This window comes from Perca fluviatilis, chromosome 11 (genome assembly GCF_010015445.1).
Source record: "Perca fluviatilis chromosome 11, GENO_Pfluv_1.0, whole genome shotgun sequence".
Lineage (NCBI taxonomy): Eukaryota > Metazoa > Chordata > Actinopteri > Perciformes > Percidae > Perca > Perca fluviatilis.
In genome coordinates, this window is record NC_053122.1 from 12,565,020 (window position 1) to 12,581,423 (window position 16,404).

Genomic DNA, 16,404 nt, shown 5'->3' on the forward strand with positions numbered 1-16,404 from the left:
GACTGTATATAATATTAACAGTCTATGAGTGATACACAAACATGTTAATGTACATTACTCAGCAACAGGTGAAAACGGGCAAGGTTGCGCGAGTAAAATGAATTGAACTTTTACTGAGGAACGAGAAGTGAATTACCTGTATGTGAGAAAACTGCTTTATCTCACGCATCCGTTTAGTGTTGTTGAATATATAGCATTATTATATAATTTGTTCAATATATAGCATAATATCATTTTTTCACTCTTTCACAGAGGGCGCCCGCCCAATACAATGATAGGGAAAACACTCAAACCAATATTTACATAAAATTGGCATGAATAATCATAATGGTAGGCTATACATGCCTCATGTGTGTGTGTGTGTGTGTGTGTGTGTGTGTGTGTGTGTGTGTGTGTGTGTGTGTGTGTGTGTGTGAGATCTTGTCATTTGTTATCTGCAGATTAATTTTAAGTGTGTGTGTGTGGGGGGGGGGGGTTGATTTAAATCATGAATCAGATTCTTTGTGAAAAAATCAGGGATAGCAAAAGGCTATGAATCTAAACAAATTTAGGTATTGCCCTTCTCCAGCTGACCATCCCCAAAATGCACCAGAATACAGGAAATCACATCTACCAAATTCAAAATTTTCTGGGGGAGCAATAATCATCTATGTCAGTAATCGTCAAGCACAGGTGACTCCGCGTGGTGGGAGGGAGGGGTGGGGGGCCCAAATCAAATTCTGCTTAGGGCCCCCAAAAGGCTCGGGCCGGCGCTGCCAGGGTTGCAACTGAAATAATAGGCTAAAGACAGTTTATGGAAAGCACAAGTGTAATTATGGTCAGATCTTGTGCCTGACTGATGGGGAAGTAAGCCTTGTATAAATTACGCAATCACAGTGTCGACTGTTTTTTTTTTTTTGCCAGCTTTCCTTCCTGTTTTAGGAAGCAGCGACTGCATTGCGTTTTGCCTGTAAAACCGTATCTGTGTTTTTCATATTTATGTAGAATTATAGTTTGCTCTTCTTATGTAAAATATGCGGCTCTGGTATGTTTGCGATTGGTCATATGGAGCAAACACCTGTACGTGAACGCGCTTCGCTGGATTGGGAAACCCTGGGTTGATTGAACTAGTTAACCACCGTCGTGACACAGTTTATGCGGGACAGGTTTTCTTTCAGATAGGTAACTGAAAGAAATCCAGAGCATGTTGATCTTGATTTGTAGCTACAGGCCTCAGGACCCTCATTTGAAACAAGCAGTAGGCTATTTTGTATGTTTGGAATATGTTTGAAGTTCTACATCCATTTTTTTCTTCTTCTGTAGATGTTTCTGGTGATTCTTAAGCTTTTGTCAATGGGAACAACGGAGCTCGTGGGGTCCTCACTACAGAAGGCGGGGCGTGGGACGTGTTGACAATTTGGGCTGCGACGATTGCTTTAAAATAACCAGCTTTTAACTATTTATCGAGGCTGTCAGCTGGAGGTCTTTTGTTATCAAGGCTAACCGACAGGAGTGATGTCGAGCATGAAGTCCGTCACTTAACAGGGGGCTTTTGGGGATGGAGGGGGGGGGTTCGAGTCACTACAGCTGCCGAAAAGGTTTGTCCTCATTTGCCGAGTTGTTGTACAGCAAAACAAAGGCCATGCGGTCAGTGCTGATGGGTTAAGTGCAGTCTTGTTGGTTAAACAGGGAACAAACTCCGCGAGACATGTTAAACCGGTGAATTTGAACTCCACATATATTTACGAGATTTTAAGCTATCGTTACTTCTCATTTTGCTTAACAAACTCAAATTATTTAGACTGTTTGTGGTGGTCACTATCTAAACCTGCCGTTCATCGTGCCGTCCTTCGAATTGTTAATGCTGGTTTCTAATTTTAGCACGTGCCTACTGTAACGTAAACTGCCCTAGGCATTTTTTACCTTTAATGGGCCATATGAAAGTGGTGGAGAAATAACAGAGCAAAATTGTCCAGGAGATATAATTGCAGAGTTGGAGACCTTTTTAAAAAAAAAAAAACTTCTGTATTGGTAGGCTTAGTAGGGAGGCTGCCCACAAAAGAGGGGGGCACGCTGAACAGGACTTTAGGATGACCTTGTGTCCGAGGAAGCGGAGCGGCGGCGGGGCTGGGGGCAGTCACTCGGAGCCCCAAGACTCCCACTCGGGTGTGGGGAAAGATGCAGGAGGAAGCTCTGGGGTGGCTCTGAAAAAACAGATCGGCCTAGTCAGCGCCTGTGCCATTATAATCGGTAAGTAGGCCTACATGGGATGTAATTGTTAATATCACCCTCAGGCAGTGAAGCTCCCACAAGTTTTTAAGAAAACAATTTTCTGTATAAATAATTAATTTCATATAGCAGTATGTATCATCATGCTTTATTGTTTAAGTACATGGGCTTAAATAATGGGCTAAATGCTGAATTCAAAATGGGTTTGCGTTCCACTACATAGGCTACTTTAAACGTAAGAGGCCCTTGTTAACAACAAACAAGTCCAACAGGTTATTGTACTGCCTTGTGATATTGTTCGGGCAACAAAATAATCATACATTTACAGTGGGTAGGCCTACGGAAAGTATTCAGACCCTTTTTAAATGTTTCACTCTTTGTTTCATTGCAGCCATTTGCTAAAATCAAAAAAGTTCATTTTATTTCTCAGCACCCCATCTTGACAGAAAAAAAACAAATGTAGAATTTTTTTGCACATTTATTAAAGAAGAAAAACTGAAATATCACATGGTCATAAGTATTTAGACCCTTTGCTGTGACACATTTAACTCACATGCTGTCTATTTCTTCTGATCCTCCTTGAGATGGTTCTACTCCTTCGTTGGAGTCCTGCTGTGTTTAATTAAACTGATTGGACTTGATTAGGAAAGGCACACACCTGTCTATATAAGACCTTACAGCTCATAGCGCGTTTCAGAGCAAATGAGAATCATCAGGTCGAAGGAACTGCCCAAGGAGCTCAGAGACAGAATTGTGGCAAAGCACAGACCAGGCCAAGGTTACAAAAGAATTTCTGCAGCACTCAAGGTTCCTAAGAGCACAGTGGCCTCCATAATCCTTAAATGGAAGAAGTTTGGAATGACCAGAACTCTTCCTAGACCTGGCCGTCCAGCCAAACTGAGCAATCGTGGGAGAAGAGCCTTGGTGAGAGAGGTAAAGAAGAACCCAAAGATCACTGTGGCTGAGCTCCAGAGATGCAGGAGGGTGATGGGGAAAAAGTTCCACAAAGTCAACTATCACTGCAGCCCTCCACCAGTCGGGGCTTTATGGCAGAGTGGCCCGACGGACGCCTCTCCTCAGTGCAAGACATATGAAAGCCTGCATACAGTTTGCCAAAAAACACATGAAGCACTCCCAGACTATGAGAAATAAGATTCTCTGGTCTGATGAGACCAAGATTGAACTTTTTGGTGTTAATTCTAAGCGGTATGTGTGGAGAAAACCAGGCACTGCTCATCACCTGCCCAATACAATCCCAACAGTGAAACATGGTGGTGGCAGCATCACGCTATGGGGGTGTTTTTCAGCTGCCGGGACAGGACGACTGGTTGCAATTGAAGGAAAGATGAATACGGCCAAGTACAGAGAGATCCTGGAAGAAAACCTCATCCAGAGTGCCCAGGACCTCAGACTGGGCCGAAGGTTCACCTTCCAACAAGACAATGGCCCAAAGCACCCAGCTAAAATAACAAAGGATTGGTTTCGGAGCAACTCTGACCATTCTTGACTGGCCAGCCAGAGCCCTGACCTAAACCCAATTGAGCATCTCTGGAGAGACCTGAAAATGGCTGTCCACCAACGTTCACCATCCAACCTGACGGAACTGGAGAGGATCTGCAAGGAAGAATGGCAGATGATCCCCAAATCCAGGTGTGAAAAACTTCCCAAGAAGACTCATGGTTGTATTAGCTCAAAAGGGTGCTTCTGCTCAATACTGAGCAAAGGGTCTGAATACTTATGACCATGTGATATTTCAGTTTTTCTTTTTTAATAAATTTGCAAACATTTTCTACATTTCTATTTTTTTTTTTTTTTTTTGTCAAGCTGGGGTGCTAATGAGAAATAAAATTAACTTTTTTGATTTTTAGCAAATGGCTGCAATGAAACGAAGAGTGAAAAATTTAAAGGGGTCTGAATACTTTCTGTACCCACTGTAGTTTCACTTGGATTTCATTACAGATATTTTACAGATTGTCATAAATCACCAATTTGGACTAATCCAGCCCAATTTTATAGATCCCAGCCACCCAAGTAATATTTTTCTCATTTTAAATGCATGTTGAAAGTTTTTTTTCATGATGTCATTGAACCGTCTTCCTTTACATGTGTAAAGAAAATGTGGCCGAATCAAACTGCAATGACTTAAAACACAACTATTCACATTGCACTCTAAAAGGTTAAGCCTTCTACTAAGTATAATCTCTCCCTGTGATTGCTGGACAGCGTACTCGTACATCTTTCACAGGCTGTTTCATGGTCACTTTCATGTTTCCAGGGAGCTGTTGGCTGCCATGAATCCTGCTTTGTCGGGTGCCTACTTCCCATACATGCAGAGAAAAAAAAGAAAGAAATGTCAATAAAAAGCAATCCCACTAATGATAGTGCCCACCATTATAGAGACCGTATTTCCCATTGCCATCTTAAGCATGGTTGGGGTGTGGTTGCTTTATTGACAAGAAGCTGCTAAATCCTGATCTCTGTGGTGGCCTCTGTATGATGTATGGATTTTAATGGGTAAATAAGTTTTCATCTGAAGAATAATGTTGAAATGTATTTATCGTTAGTCAAATTAATGTGATACACATATTTCAAAAAGTGAAAGGTAACCGTAACCAAATTTAGTAACAAAAAAGAGCAGTAGTAATTTTACAACTTAATCCTTTCATAATGTATATAATCCTTGTGACTGTCTCTGTTCCTGGACTTGCTGAGTGAGGCTTCAAGTGCTGTCTTTTTGTCACCATTGCATAATTGCTTTTAATCCCAAGCTTAACAGCCCATACATTCAGTAAGTGACAACTGATGCTGTTTTGCTGTAAATTGTCACTACACATTCAAACTGCACAAAGTGGCAAGGACCTTATTTCCATGAAATCAGGGTAGGCACTGGCCAGTGTCATAGGTGCACTACACTCTTCATCTTTTCCCAGCCACTATACTTGCCTTCATTTGTTTGTTGGTCCCAAGAATTGCACAAAATGTATAAACTCATTTATGCCATCTTCTTGGGAAACATGGGATATCTGTGTGGCTAGTCCCAAGTGCAGGATCAGGCTGCTAAAAGAATTACTATTATAGCCCAATGTGAAACAATAATATGAGCCGGTAGTGTGTGCCTTGCACTGTGGACCAGGGCTAGACTGAGCCGCAGCCCAGGAATGAGGAAACTGAGCCCCAAGACACCAATACAAAGCCCAAGGTAATTCTGTATCGGATGCAAAACATGAGCACTACAGGAAATGGAGCATCATGTGACAGGAAGTTGTATCTTTCCCTTTATAGCCTGAATTCTGTTTCAGTGGCTTTAAGCTTGTTTTCATGCTGTTTGATGAGCATAATATATGCAATGTTATGCTTCTTTATACAGAAGATGAGTGACTTTTTTTTTCCCATTGCCATGCTATACCATCTGTTAAGAAAAAGCCATAAAAGTGAGTCAAATGAGTGAGATACTGAGTTTGCCAGCCTGAGAGCCTCAGGCACGGAGTTCCACAGCTGAGGGGCCCCGGGCAGCAAAAAAGCCCGGTCACCTTTTGTTGTCCATTCGAGATCTTGAAACCATTAGTAGGGCCCTGCCAGAGGATCGCTCAGCAGCGTTCAGGCTCATAGGGAATTCACAGATCCCATAAATAGGCAGGAGCCAAACCATTCAGGGCTTTAAAAACAAGCAGTAAAATCTTAACTCAATTCTGAAAACAACAGGTAACCAGTGCAGGGTAGCAAGGATTGCTGTGATGTGGTCACTTCTCTTAGTCCAAGTTATAAGCCTGGCATCAGCATTTTGTATCAACTGCAGTCTTTGGATGTTTCCCCTGCTGGTGCCAGAATAAACGGCGGTGCAAAAATTTAGTCTGGAGGAGATAAAAGCACGGATGATATTTTCTAGTCTGCAGAGAAAAGAAATGACCTGATCTTGGTTAACTGTCTCGCCAAGATCAGGTCACTTATTTCCTGTAAAAATCTAACATTGATATGCCTGAGCATTCAACTCTGTCTGATTTTGGTCCTTAATCTGTCTTCTGTGTCTATTTTTTTTCTCTCTCTCACTCAGGCAACATCATTGGATCAGGGATTTTTGTGAGTCCAAAGGGGGTCCTGGAGAATGCTAGCTCCGTGGGTGTGGCCATCATTGTGTGGGTTATTACTGGAGTTATCACAGCCATTGGTGCTCTCTGCTATGCAGAGTTAGGCGTGACCATCCCCAAGTCAGGGGGAGACTACTACTATATCAAGGACATCTTTGGAGGATTGGCAGGGTGAGAACAAATAAGCGGTTTGTCTGATTATCAGATTAAAGCCCTTATGTGTAAATTTAAAAATCTGATTTTAGCAGACTGAGTGGAAAACCCAAAAGCCATAGGTCAGCCTCTACACAAATTTGACGTGAGGACACTGAGTAAAGTGTTGAAGCAATGCATACTGTACCAAAGTTAACTGGGATTGTCTCATAATGTACATAAAGGGGCTTTAACAAATGTTTATGGTAACTTGGGTTTATGTTTTGTAAAGTTGTGTTCCAATTCCGTGTAGTTCATGTAGTATTCTGTCACAAGCGTTCTAAAAAAAGTCCATAGCAAACCTGTTTTTAATTAATGAGAATTTCCTGTCAACCCGGTCCCCATCCCTCCTCCTCCACAACCATGCTCACCATATAATTAAATCCTCTCTAATGTATTGTGTTTTGTATTCCCAGCATCCCAGACTGCCACTGACCCAGTTTCACTAATTTCTCTTGTCTTTAACAACAATGCCCCAATGCATTTCTATAATGCACTTCGCTAATATGGTTAACTTTCTTTTTTCCAATACATTTTGCGGTAACGAGGGCTGGCATGCTCTCACACTGTTGAGCTGTTGACTGTGGTATGTGGCTATGTCTCATTAACCTCCTTCCCGTGTTGTCTGCAGGTTTCTGCGTCTGTGGATTGCAGTGTTGGTTATCTACCCCACTAACCAGGCTGTGATTGCTCTCACTTTTTCAAACTACATCCTGCAGCCCCTCTTCCCCTCCTGCCTCCCCCCAGAGAGTGGCTTACGCTTGCTGGCTGGTGTCTGCTTGAGTGAGTCATACATTTAAACCGATGATTAAATGGCTATTGGTTGAGGCTAGTGCATTAACAGATACAGATCATGACACATCATTAAAAGCCCACTTTGAAGAATAATTTCAGACATGGTAAATGTATTGTATTTTGTCAAAACCCTTCTCAAAGATGCTCAACTCTGTCAAAAGAAACCCTTATAGGCGGCAGATTTAACTGTTGGTTAGTGTGTACTAGAGGCCGTGAATGAGGCCGTGCAAAAACTATTTAGCTTGTCAGTGAATGCACACCAAATGCAGCACTCACAAGAGTACAACCCAGCCTGTAAAACAGTTGTGTGTGTGTGTATATATATCTTCAAATAATTCAAGTTAGATAATTTGAGTAATCTTGGTTTGAGCTTGATGACAAGCTTGGTACAAATTGTGAACAGGAAGCCTCAGTGCAAACTGAAATTTAATGTACCAGGTAACAAAATATGCTGTAATAATAATGCATGAGTTTAATTATGGGCTGTTGTAGGAGCTTGAGCCATACTGGTTATGAACATTTAGGATATCCCTGCCTGTCTGTCGGCCCACCATCATGGTCCAAACTGAAATATCTCAAAACAATGTAAAGGATTAGGATTTTCAATGAGTTAGCATGCTAATACACTAAACTAATGTGTTTTTAGCATTTAGCTCCAAGCGCCACTGTGCCTAAGTACAGCCTTACAACGCTGCTATACCATGGCACGCTATGGCTACAACATTTTTTGTGTCACATACAGCAAACATCTCCTCCCTATCCGCGAGCTGCCGGTCCCCAGAACACACTGTAAAAAAACAGCGGTCTCTGTAGACAGCCTAGGGTCCACTAACTCCAACAAAAACAAACATGCAAACATACACAAACCGTGTTCCAGTGTTAAGCCAATAACTGACAAGAAGGATTTGGGGGGGGGGGGTTAGTGCGCTGAAGCATAGAAGGGAGGGAACGGGATGAGAGGAGCAGGCTAGTCTTCGTTTTGTTTGAAAATACTTTGAACGTCAACGAGTAACGTCACCCAACATCGCTTAGAGCACCTTTTAAACAAGTCATGGAAGAGCAATACTAAATTTCTTGAGTCCACCTTAATGTTAAAGCAAACCCTGTGTTTTTTTTGTTTTTTTTACCCTGCCTGTTAAAGTGAAACACTGTTTGTTTGGTGTTTCTAAGATTGGTCATACAAATGGTTTTTGCAAGTGTTTTCTTATATTTCTACTGGAGCAGGCTTTTATTTAGGTGAAAAGGGTGAATCCATGCATCATGCAATGTTTGGACTAGTTTCACATGTGTTCCAAACACATTGTCAGAATACAAATAACTGTCTTGTCACCACCTTGTTCATACAGAAGAAGGTGGTAACCAACCCAAAGTTAGAAATTGCAAAAAAAATTTGGTTTTTAAATGTTATTTCCACAACCCATAATCTCCTCCAGTGATTCCCAGTTAGAACCTACTGAACTTAAGATGTAACTCTTCTGGACACTATTTCAACCACCAGACGAGCTTTTCTGTTCAGTGTCTCATTTACTGTAGCTCACTACTGCTGGTCCTGAAGATGAGTCATAAAGGTTAATAGGTGTTGTGCCAATTCATTAATTTAGACCAATCTATTAAAATTGAACAAAATGGCTTAAGGCCAAACAAATATTTAACACATTTTAAATGTGTATTCGTTTGTCATTAAGATACATTAACTCCATGCTTTTGCAATAAATTAATATTTATGATGTAAAACAGCATTATACATTTACCTGTTTCTAGTCAATTCTTGCAGCTCCAACAAATGGTACAGTTTTTCTTTAATATAGAAAGTGTCAAACATTTAGCATAATTGATCATTGACTCATTTTTCACAACACCCAATGTAGAAGGGCAGTGGGTGAAATTCACTACTTGAGTTGCATGCTTCAAGTCAATTGTTCACATTTTTAGATTGCACCATGTTATTTGTAGGAGCATACTGTAGGTCAGTGGAATGGAACGGTTGTATTCCTCACATGACAACAGATATCATTTATAACTTTTCTCTTGTTGTCCTGTAGTGTTGTTGACGTGGGTGAACTGCTACAGTGTGCGCTGGGCCACATGCATCCAAGATGTCTTCACCGCCGGCAAGCTTTTGGCCTTGGGTCTCATCATAGTCATGGGTGTCGTCCAAATATGCAAAGGTATTATTCGCTCTAAAATAAATAAAAAAATTGCCGGTGCATCACAGATGTCTTCTTACTTAATAGTTTTATTTCCTAAAGGGATATGCCACCGTTTGTTGAAATAGGGCTCATCACGGTCTCCCCTAGCTGTAGATAGGTGGGCCAACGCATTTTTTGTGCATGCATAGTTTTAGTCCGGTGCAACACCGGCAGCGCCGCCGCTAGTTAGCTTAGCGTAGTGAATGGAATCCTATGTTGCCGGTTAGCATGTTGTGAGTAAAAGTGAGCCAACAAAAGACAAAAAAACAACCGAATTACTTGCACTGAGACAAAAAATGCGTCGGCCCACCTATCTACAGCCAGGGTAGACTGTGATAAGCCCTATTTCAACAAACGGTGGCGTATTCCTTTAAGGTGCATAACAGTGACTTGTCACTGTTATGCACCTTAACTAATTAACTATTAAGTAAGAAGACATCTGTGTTGCACTGTTGTGTCCTGCCTTGGTTGCACCGGATTGTTGTGGTCTGCAGAAGCGCAGAGAACTCTCCTTTTGTTACCTGTATTATTCGCTCTGTCGGTCTCTTCCACACAGTCTACAATTCTGTTACTGTCCATGTCTCTCTCTCTCTCTCTTAGAGCAGTGTTCCTAATCTTTTTGGCTTTTAGCCTTTTTAAGGTGAAGCAGTGTCAACTGTGTGTTGCATGATGTCGGAGTTGTGAGCAGTTCAAAGAGTGATGTTCCCTTCTCGGAGTGTTCTGAGGTCTAAAGAGGAAAAACTATTGAGTATTTCACAATAAATATGGAGCTTTGTTTTTATTTCTTGGTAATCACCTCATCCTCTACTTCCATTGGCCCCTAGTTTGGAAAACACTGTCTTAAAGCTTTAGTGCGTAACTTCTTTTTATATTAATTAACATCCGTTACATCCAAGCCATTGCCAAATGAGTTGCTACAAAGCTAATTAAGCCTGTCGGCTCTCTGTATTTCTCAGTATGGCTATGTTTAGAAAATGGTGTCGTGTGGTGACTTTCGCGCGTAGAAACTCGAACGAAGATAATTCACTCTTCTGAAGAGTTTATGTTGTGTCTGTGTGGGTGTTTGTGTGTCTGTGTGTGTAATATCTCATGAACCGTTAATCCAATCTACTTCACACTTGGTTTCCTGGGTACCCAATGAACTTGGGGTTTTTAGGCCTTTTTATTTGACAGGACAGCTGAAGACATGGAAGGGGAGAGAGAGGGGGGGAATGACATGCAGCAAAGGGCCGTAGGTTGTTGTCAAACCCGGGCCTGCTGCGTCGAGGAGTAAACCTCCTCTATATGGGCGCCCGCTCTCCCAACTGAGCTCTCTGGGCGCCCTACATTCACTACTTCTAAACAGAGGCAGATCAGACCTAATCTTAGAGCGTATTCCTCCATAGCGCTGTGCAGTGCAGACTATCTCAGAGCTGACCGGGCAAAGACAGCAGTTTTCATCAGACTCACCCTGGGTCCGGTTAAAATAAAGTGTACTGATAACTCTAATAACATTACCGTCGCCAAAATACCCCCGCAACTCAAATCCATACTTCAACGTTAACTGTCAAGCCACAAGTGTTAATCTTATCTTTGTTAACGATAATACTAGATGAGACAACCGCGCCATCGTTATAAACGCTGACTTTGTGGTGATATCCACATGCAATATTGTTGACGAAAAAGACAACACTAAAATCTCTCTCTCACTCTCACACTCACTCACTCAACTCCAAATTTTCATTGTGATATTTAGTGATTTAAATTCTGAATCTGAAACGTTCTCTGTCAGGTAAACATAGTAGTACAATATACAGTGTAGTTGCATATTAAGTGGTTCGGGGTCCCATGGGATTTGTGATTCCAACGTGTTTTATTTTTATATATATATATATATATATATATATATATATATATATATATATATATATATATATATATATATATATATATATATATATATATATATATATATATATATATATATATATATATATATATATATATATAATATATAATATACACACACACATACGACTTGTGTTTACTTTATTAACAAAGAAAGTGTTTCTGAACATCAATGACATTCAAAACAAACCTAAGTAGTACACAGATAAGAACATAAAAGAACTATAAAATATATACACGCATATGACACTTGTCAAAACCCATGCAATAGACATACACGCACTTGCAGACGGCATCTTGGAAGTTTGTGCTCAATACGGTATGGTGACATAACCGTAACCATGTGATGTCCCATTTCATAGGGGTATGTTTTCAACCCTAGCCCTTGCCACTTGGTTCGAGGGACAAGGGCTAGGGGTAAGGGGAAGGGGTAAGGGGGAGAATTGGGATTCAGCCTTAGCCCACTCATATTCCAATTTAACATAGAAGCTGGAGATGCAATCTAGTTAATATCTCTTTTGTCTAGACCTTTTATGTGATCTGGTATTACCAGAAAGATGCCGTTGTAGATGAAATGTATAGTTAACACATTATAAGACCTCTGCATCTATAATAAAAATACCTTTTTTTTTTTAAACACCCTGTAAAAGAATTGTACGTTGTGTCTGGTGACCTCTGCTGCTCAGAGTGTGGTAGTAAAAAAGCAGCTCACATCAAGTTGGACTTAATTTCAATGAAATCTGACATGATTTTTCTTTCTTCTTTTTTTTTTTTTTTTTGTTCACAGGTCACTATTACTGGCTGGAGCCAGCACACGCCTTTGAGACCTTCCGAGACTACGCTGTCGGTCAGATAGCTTTGTCCTTCCTACAAGGCTCCTTTGCTTATGGAGGCTGGAACTTCCTCAACTACGTCACAGAGGAGTTGGTTGATCCATACAGGTAACATGCACCTTTGCAAGAGCAACAAAAAAACAACAAATAACATAATTCATTAAATGATTAAAAAAGGTTTTGTGCTATTAAGATTAAAAAACAAATGGTTGGTGGTCGGGTTAGCTCAGTTGGTAGAGCAGGCGCACATATATGGAGGTTTGAGTCCGACCTGAGAAGATTTCCTGCATGTCATCCCTCCTCTCTCCCCTTTCATATCTGTCTGTTCTTTCCATTAAAGGCTAAAATGCCCTAAAAAATCTTTAAAAAAAAAAATTTTTTGTATAAAGACATCTTTACAAAACTCACTGAAAAAATCCTTTACTTGATATATGTACCAAAGGCAACACACACACACACACACACACACACAATTAAAATGCATGTTTAATATACACTGTTTGGCCACTGTATTAGGTACACCTGTACAATCTAATGTAATCCAAAAGGGTTATATCCCACCAATAAAAAAAAAAAGGCAAGAATTGTATTCAAATCTGATTTGTTCATAAACCACTTAGAAATCGTATCCCTGTCACCAGTCCATCCATTTACAATGTACAAATTGTTTTGGATTATGCATCTATATGTTTCACTGGTTGAATCCAAGGTTAGTAACGTTTTTCTATGGTAACCTCAAACTTCAGTCACCGAAATGGTTAATGTTCCATGAACCGCAATCTGGTCTCACATCCTCCTAGGAATCTACCACGTGCGATCTTCGTCTCTATCCCCGTGGTCACCTTCGTTTATGTGTCTGCCAACGTGGCCTACATCACAGCCATGAGCCCGCAGGAGCTGCTGGCCTCCAATGCTGTGGCAGTGGTGAGAAAACAGACCTACAGTAACTTGTAATGTAGACAATGCATGCAGCTAGAAGCTTATTAGTCTTTGTAACCACATTGATCTGACCCATGTTCCTCATTGTAACCTAGAGCTAGTAATGCTGAGTCTTTTCACCCTTTTGCTCTCAATTTTAAAATGTCTTGATTAGTGGCTGCTATTCAAGTATGTGTACTTGTTGTCTCCTCCTCCTCCTTTTCTCCTAATATTTCTCCCAGACATTTGGAGAGAAATTGCTTGGAGTTATGTCATGGATCATGCCCATCTCTGTGGCGCTCTCCACCTTCGGGGGGGTCAATGGCTCCCTCTTCACGTCGTCACGGTCAGTTTGCCCCCCCCCCCCTTCTGTCCTCCCTCTCTTCTCATTACAGCTTTTGCACTTGCCATGTTTTACTTTTTATTAAATTTTTTAGTTGAGTTCCCATGTGGATATTTTAGCCCAATACCTGGTAGATGTACATGGAGACACCGTAAGCAGGGTGAAAATGAGAAGCTAAACCGGAATAAAATGCACGAGCAGTGTAAATGCTCATCTCTAAGGCCACAAGCTGGGTTTCAGGTTGTAGGGAAGGAGACTGAATAGAAAGTTGCATTCCTCTAGGAACATATTTGGCTCTGGTAAGATCAACCCACTTGTCCAATAACTCATTCCAAAGTACTGCAGCCATTGTACTCCTGTTTTGGTCCATTTATCTCCCTGTCTCTTCACTGGTGCTTCCATAATCACCTGATCACCAGCTCTCGGCTGGCGAGTGCACACGGTAAGCATGCACCAGCAGGCTCTGCTCTCAGCACTCAACGGTCTTTGGTTTCGTCTCTCAGGCTGTTTTTCGCCGGAGCGAGGGAAGGCCATCTCCCACGTCTGCTGGCCATGATTCACGTCACACGCTGCACTCCTATCCCAGCTTTACTGTTTACTGTGAGTCAAAGGAACAAAAAACCCAACATCTACTGTTTGTCCTTTTCTGTGCTCTTTGTCCTCACCTTGTGCAGAAATGATAACATCCCCCCACCTCTCACCACATTCAGTTGATTTCCACTCTGCTGATGTTGTGCACCAGTGACATTTACACCCTCATAAACTACGTGGGTTTCATCAACTACCTCTCCTATGGGGTCACTGTCGCTGGGCAGATTGTGCTGCGCATCAAAGAGCCCGACCTGCATCGACCCATCAAGGTAAAGACACACACACATTTTGTTTGCCACCATTTATACTAACAATCAAGTGCCAGGGCATAGCAGCGAAGTAAAACAATTTTGAATAATAATAATAATAATAATAATAATAATAATAATAATAATAATAATAATAATAATAATAATAATAATAATATGGCTCGGCCTATGCATGGCTACAGAGATCACTTTTAGGCCACGCTTGTATCTAATTCTGGTTCATAACAAACAATCCAATTTCACAAATCTTTTGAAGCAAAGGCTCTGCACTGACTACTTAAAGAAAGGTATCAAAATGGTGTCTTAAATGTATTAATAATTGTTTAATAGATAAAACCACATGTGATTTATATTTTTTTTTTTTTTTTTTTTTTTTTTTACTTTTCTCCCTCATCCTCCAGGTGAGCCTGATATGGCCAGTGATCTACCTGCTGTTCTGGGCCTTCCTGCTGGTCTTATCCATTTACTCTGAGCCTGTCGTCTGCGGTATTGGTCTGGCCATTATGATGTCTGGTGTCCCTGTATATTTCCTGGGAGTATACTGGGAAAACAAGCCGCAGGGTTGTGATATTACTATTGGTAAGGCAACATCCTGGTGTCTTAGACAAAAGATGTCAGGTCTTGAATTCGAAAATGTTATTTCAACTTTGAGATGCTCGCAAATGTGAGTTCGTCCAATAGGCTGTAAAAATAAGCTCTGTCCACTTCAAAAGTGAATTGTGTGAAGTTTGGTTCTGTATTAAATACATGGGTTAAAAGGTTAAAGTTACACAGATGTTCAGTTTTACTACATTTGTCAGCATTAAAGGGGACCCGGCTTCACTGGTTATTGGGCAATTTTAAATACAACGATCCAACTTAAATAACTCACATAAAAGGAAATATGCTATAGATGTAATTGTATCTCTATAAAGTAGAGGATTAATTTAAAAAGTGAACCCAGTTTGATGGAAAGCATTAAAATAAATCAGGATACATGCCAACAAGTATTTTAAGAAATTAACCATTAATATATTAATATGAACCATTAACTCTAATATCAAAATGTTTTTCTTTGTCTCTTTCCCAACTATATCAGGTAAAATGACTCATCTGTGCCAAAAGCTCTGTTCGGTGGTCTATCCAGTCATGAAGGAGAACGTGGAGCCCCATGGGCCTCAAAACAAAGATGGAGATGAGGACGAGCCCTCAAACGGCTGATTGATGATGTGCATAAAAAAACAGACAATGTCTCACACTTTTTTTGGGAGGAAAAGGCACTTTAAGAAAACTCTCAGAAAGATTAGCATACATATTCACTTGTTTTACATATTCACTTGTTTTACAACACTGGACTTTCTAGCTCCATTTTTGACTGGCCTTAAGGCTGACCACCATTTCAGTGTATAGCCAGGGAACAAATGTTTGAGATGAAATATGTCTTACTCTATGAATTTATGAAACACTGAAATTTTGACATCACATTAGAATTTAAAACGTCCTTTTGTTTGTCTTTTGTGGTTTGCTGTTTGGGTCTGGGAGGTAGTGGAGAAATATTTTAATAAGCATGTTATATATATATATATATATATTGTTCAAGCTGTTTATAATTTCACCTCACTACAGTAACACTAAAATGACAATTTTCAGATGCTTTAATGGTTTTTATTCTTATTGGACTCATAACTTTATGTACCCAATTGTATGAATGATTCATTAAAAGTGTTTCCCTTTTTATTACATACAGGCAGATATGGCTTTAGAGAATGAAGATTTGCTTTTCCTTGCACTTAGATCTCCAGATCTCTCGGTTGCTGGCGGATTATTTTTCCTTTTTAAAAACATGTTCTCTTAATATGAAGCGCTTCTTCTTTTCCTATGAAGTAGTAAAAAAATGAACTGTCCACATGCCTGAAGAGCGGTAACCTCAAAAAGCAGCTGTATTTTCTTGATTTATTAATCAACAGAAAGCTCATGGTAGAAAAACATTTCCCAAAGTGCATCTGCAATGCATATTTGGCATATAGTGACCATATACCTAATTTCTAAACATGTTACCATTTTCCCAGGTATTTGTATCACCTGACTTATGTTTGACACGTTGGTATCCGTTAA

General features: G+C 40.4%; 1 protein-coding gene across 1 annotated transcript; it reads left to right on the forward strand.

The window, feature by feature from the left end:
* The first annotated feature begins 974 nt into the window (after positions 1 to 974).
* slc7a8b (solute carrier family 7 member 8b) lies at positions 975 to 16,193 on the forward strand. The gene is made up of 11 exons (XM_039815222.1): positions 975 to 2,229; positions 6,260 to 6,464; positions 7,117 to 7,268; positions 9,323 to 9,448; positions 12,144 to 12,297; positions 12,990 to 13,113; positions 13,350 to 13,453; positions 13,954 to 14,050; positions 14,161 to 14,310; positions 14,712 to 14,889; positions 15,389 to 16,193. The coding sequence occupies exons 1-11, from the start codon at positions 2,070 to 2,072 to the stop codon at positions 15,508 to 15,510; spliced, it is 1,572 nt and encodes a 523-aa protein (XP_039671156.1). The 5' UTR covers positions 975 to 2,069; the 3' UTR covers positions 15,511 to 16,193.
* The last annotated feature ends 211 nt before the right edge of the window (positions 16,194 to 16,404 follow it).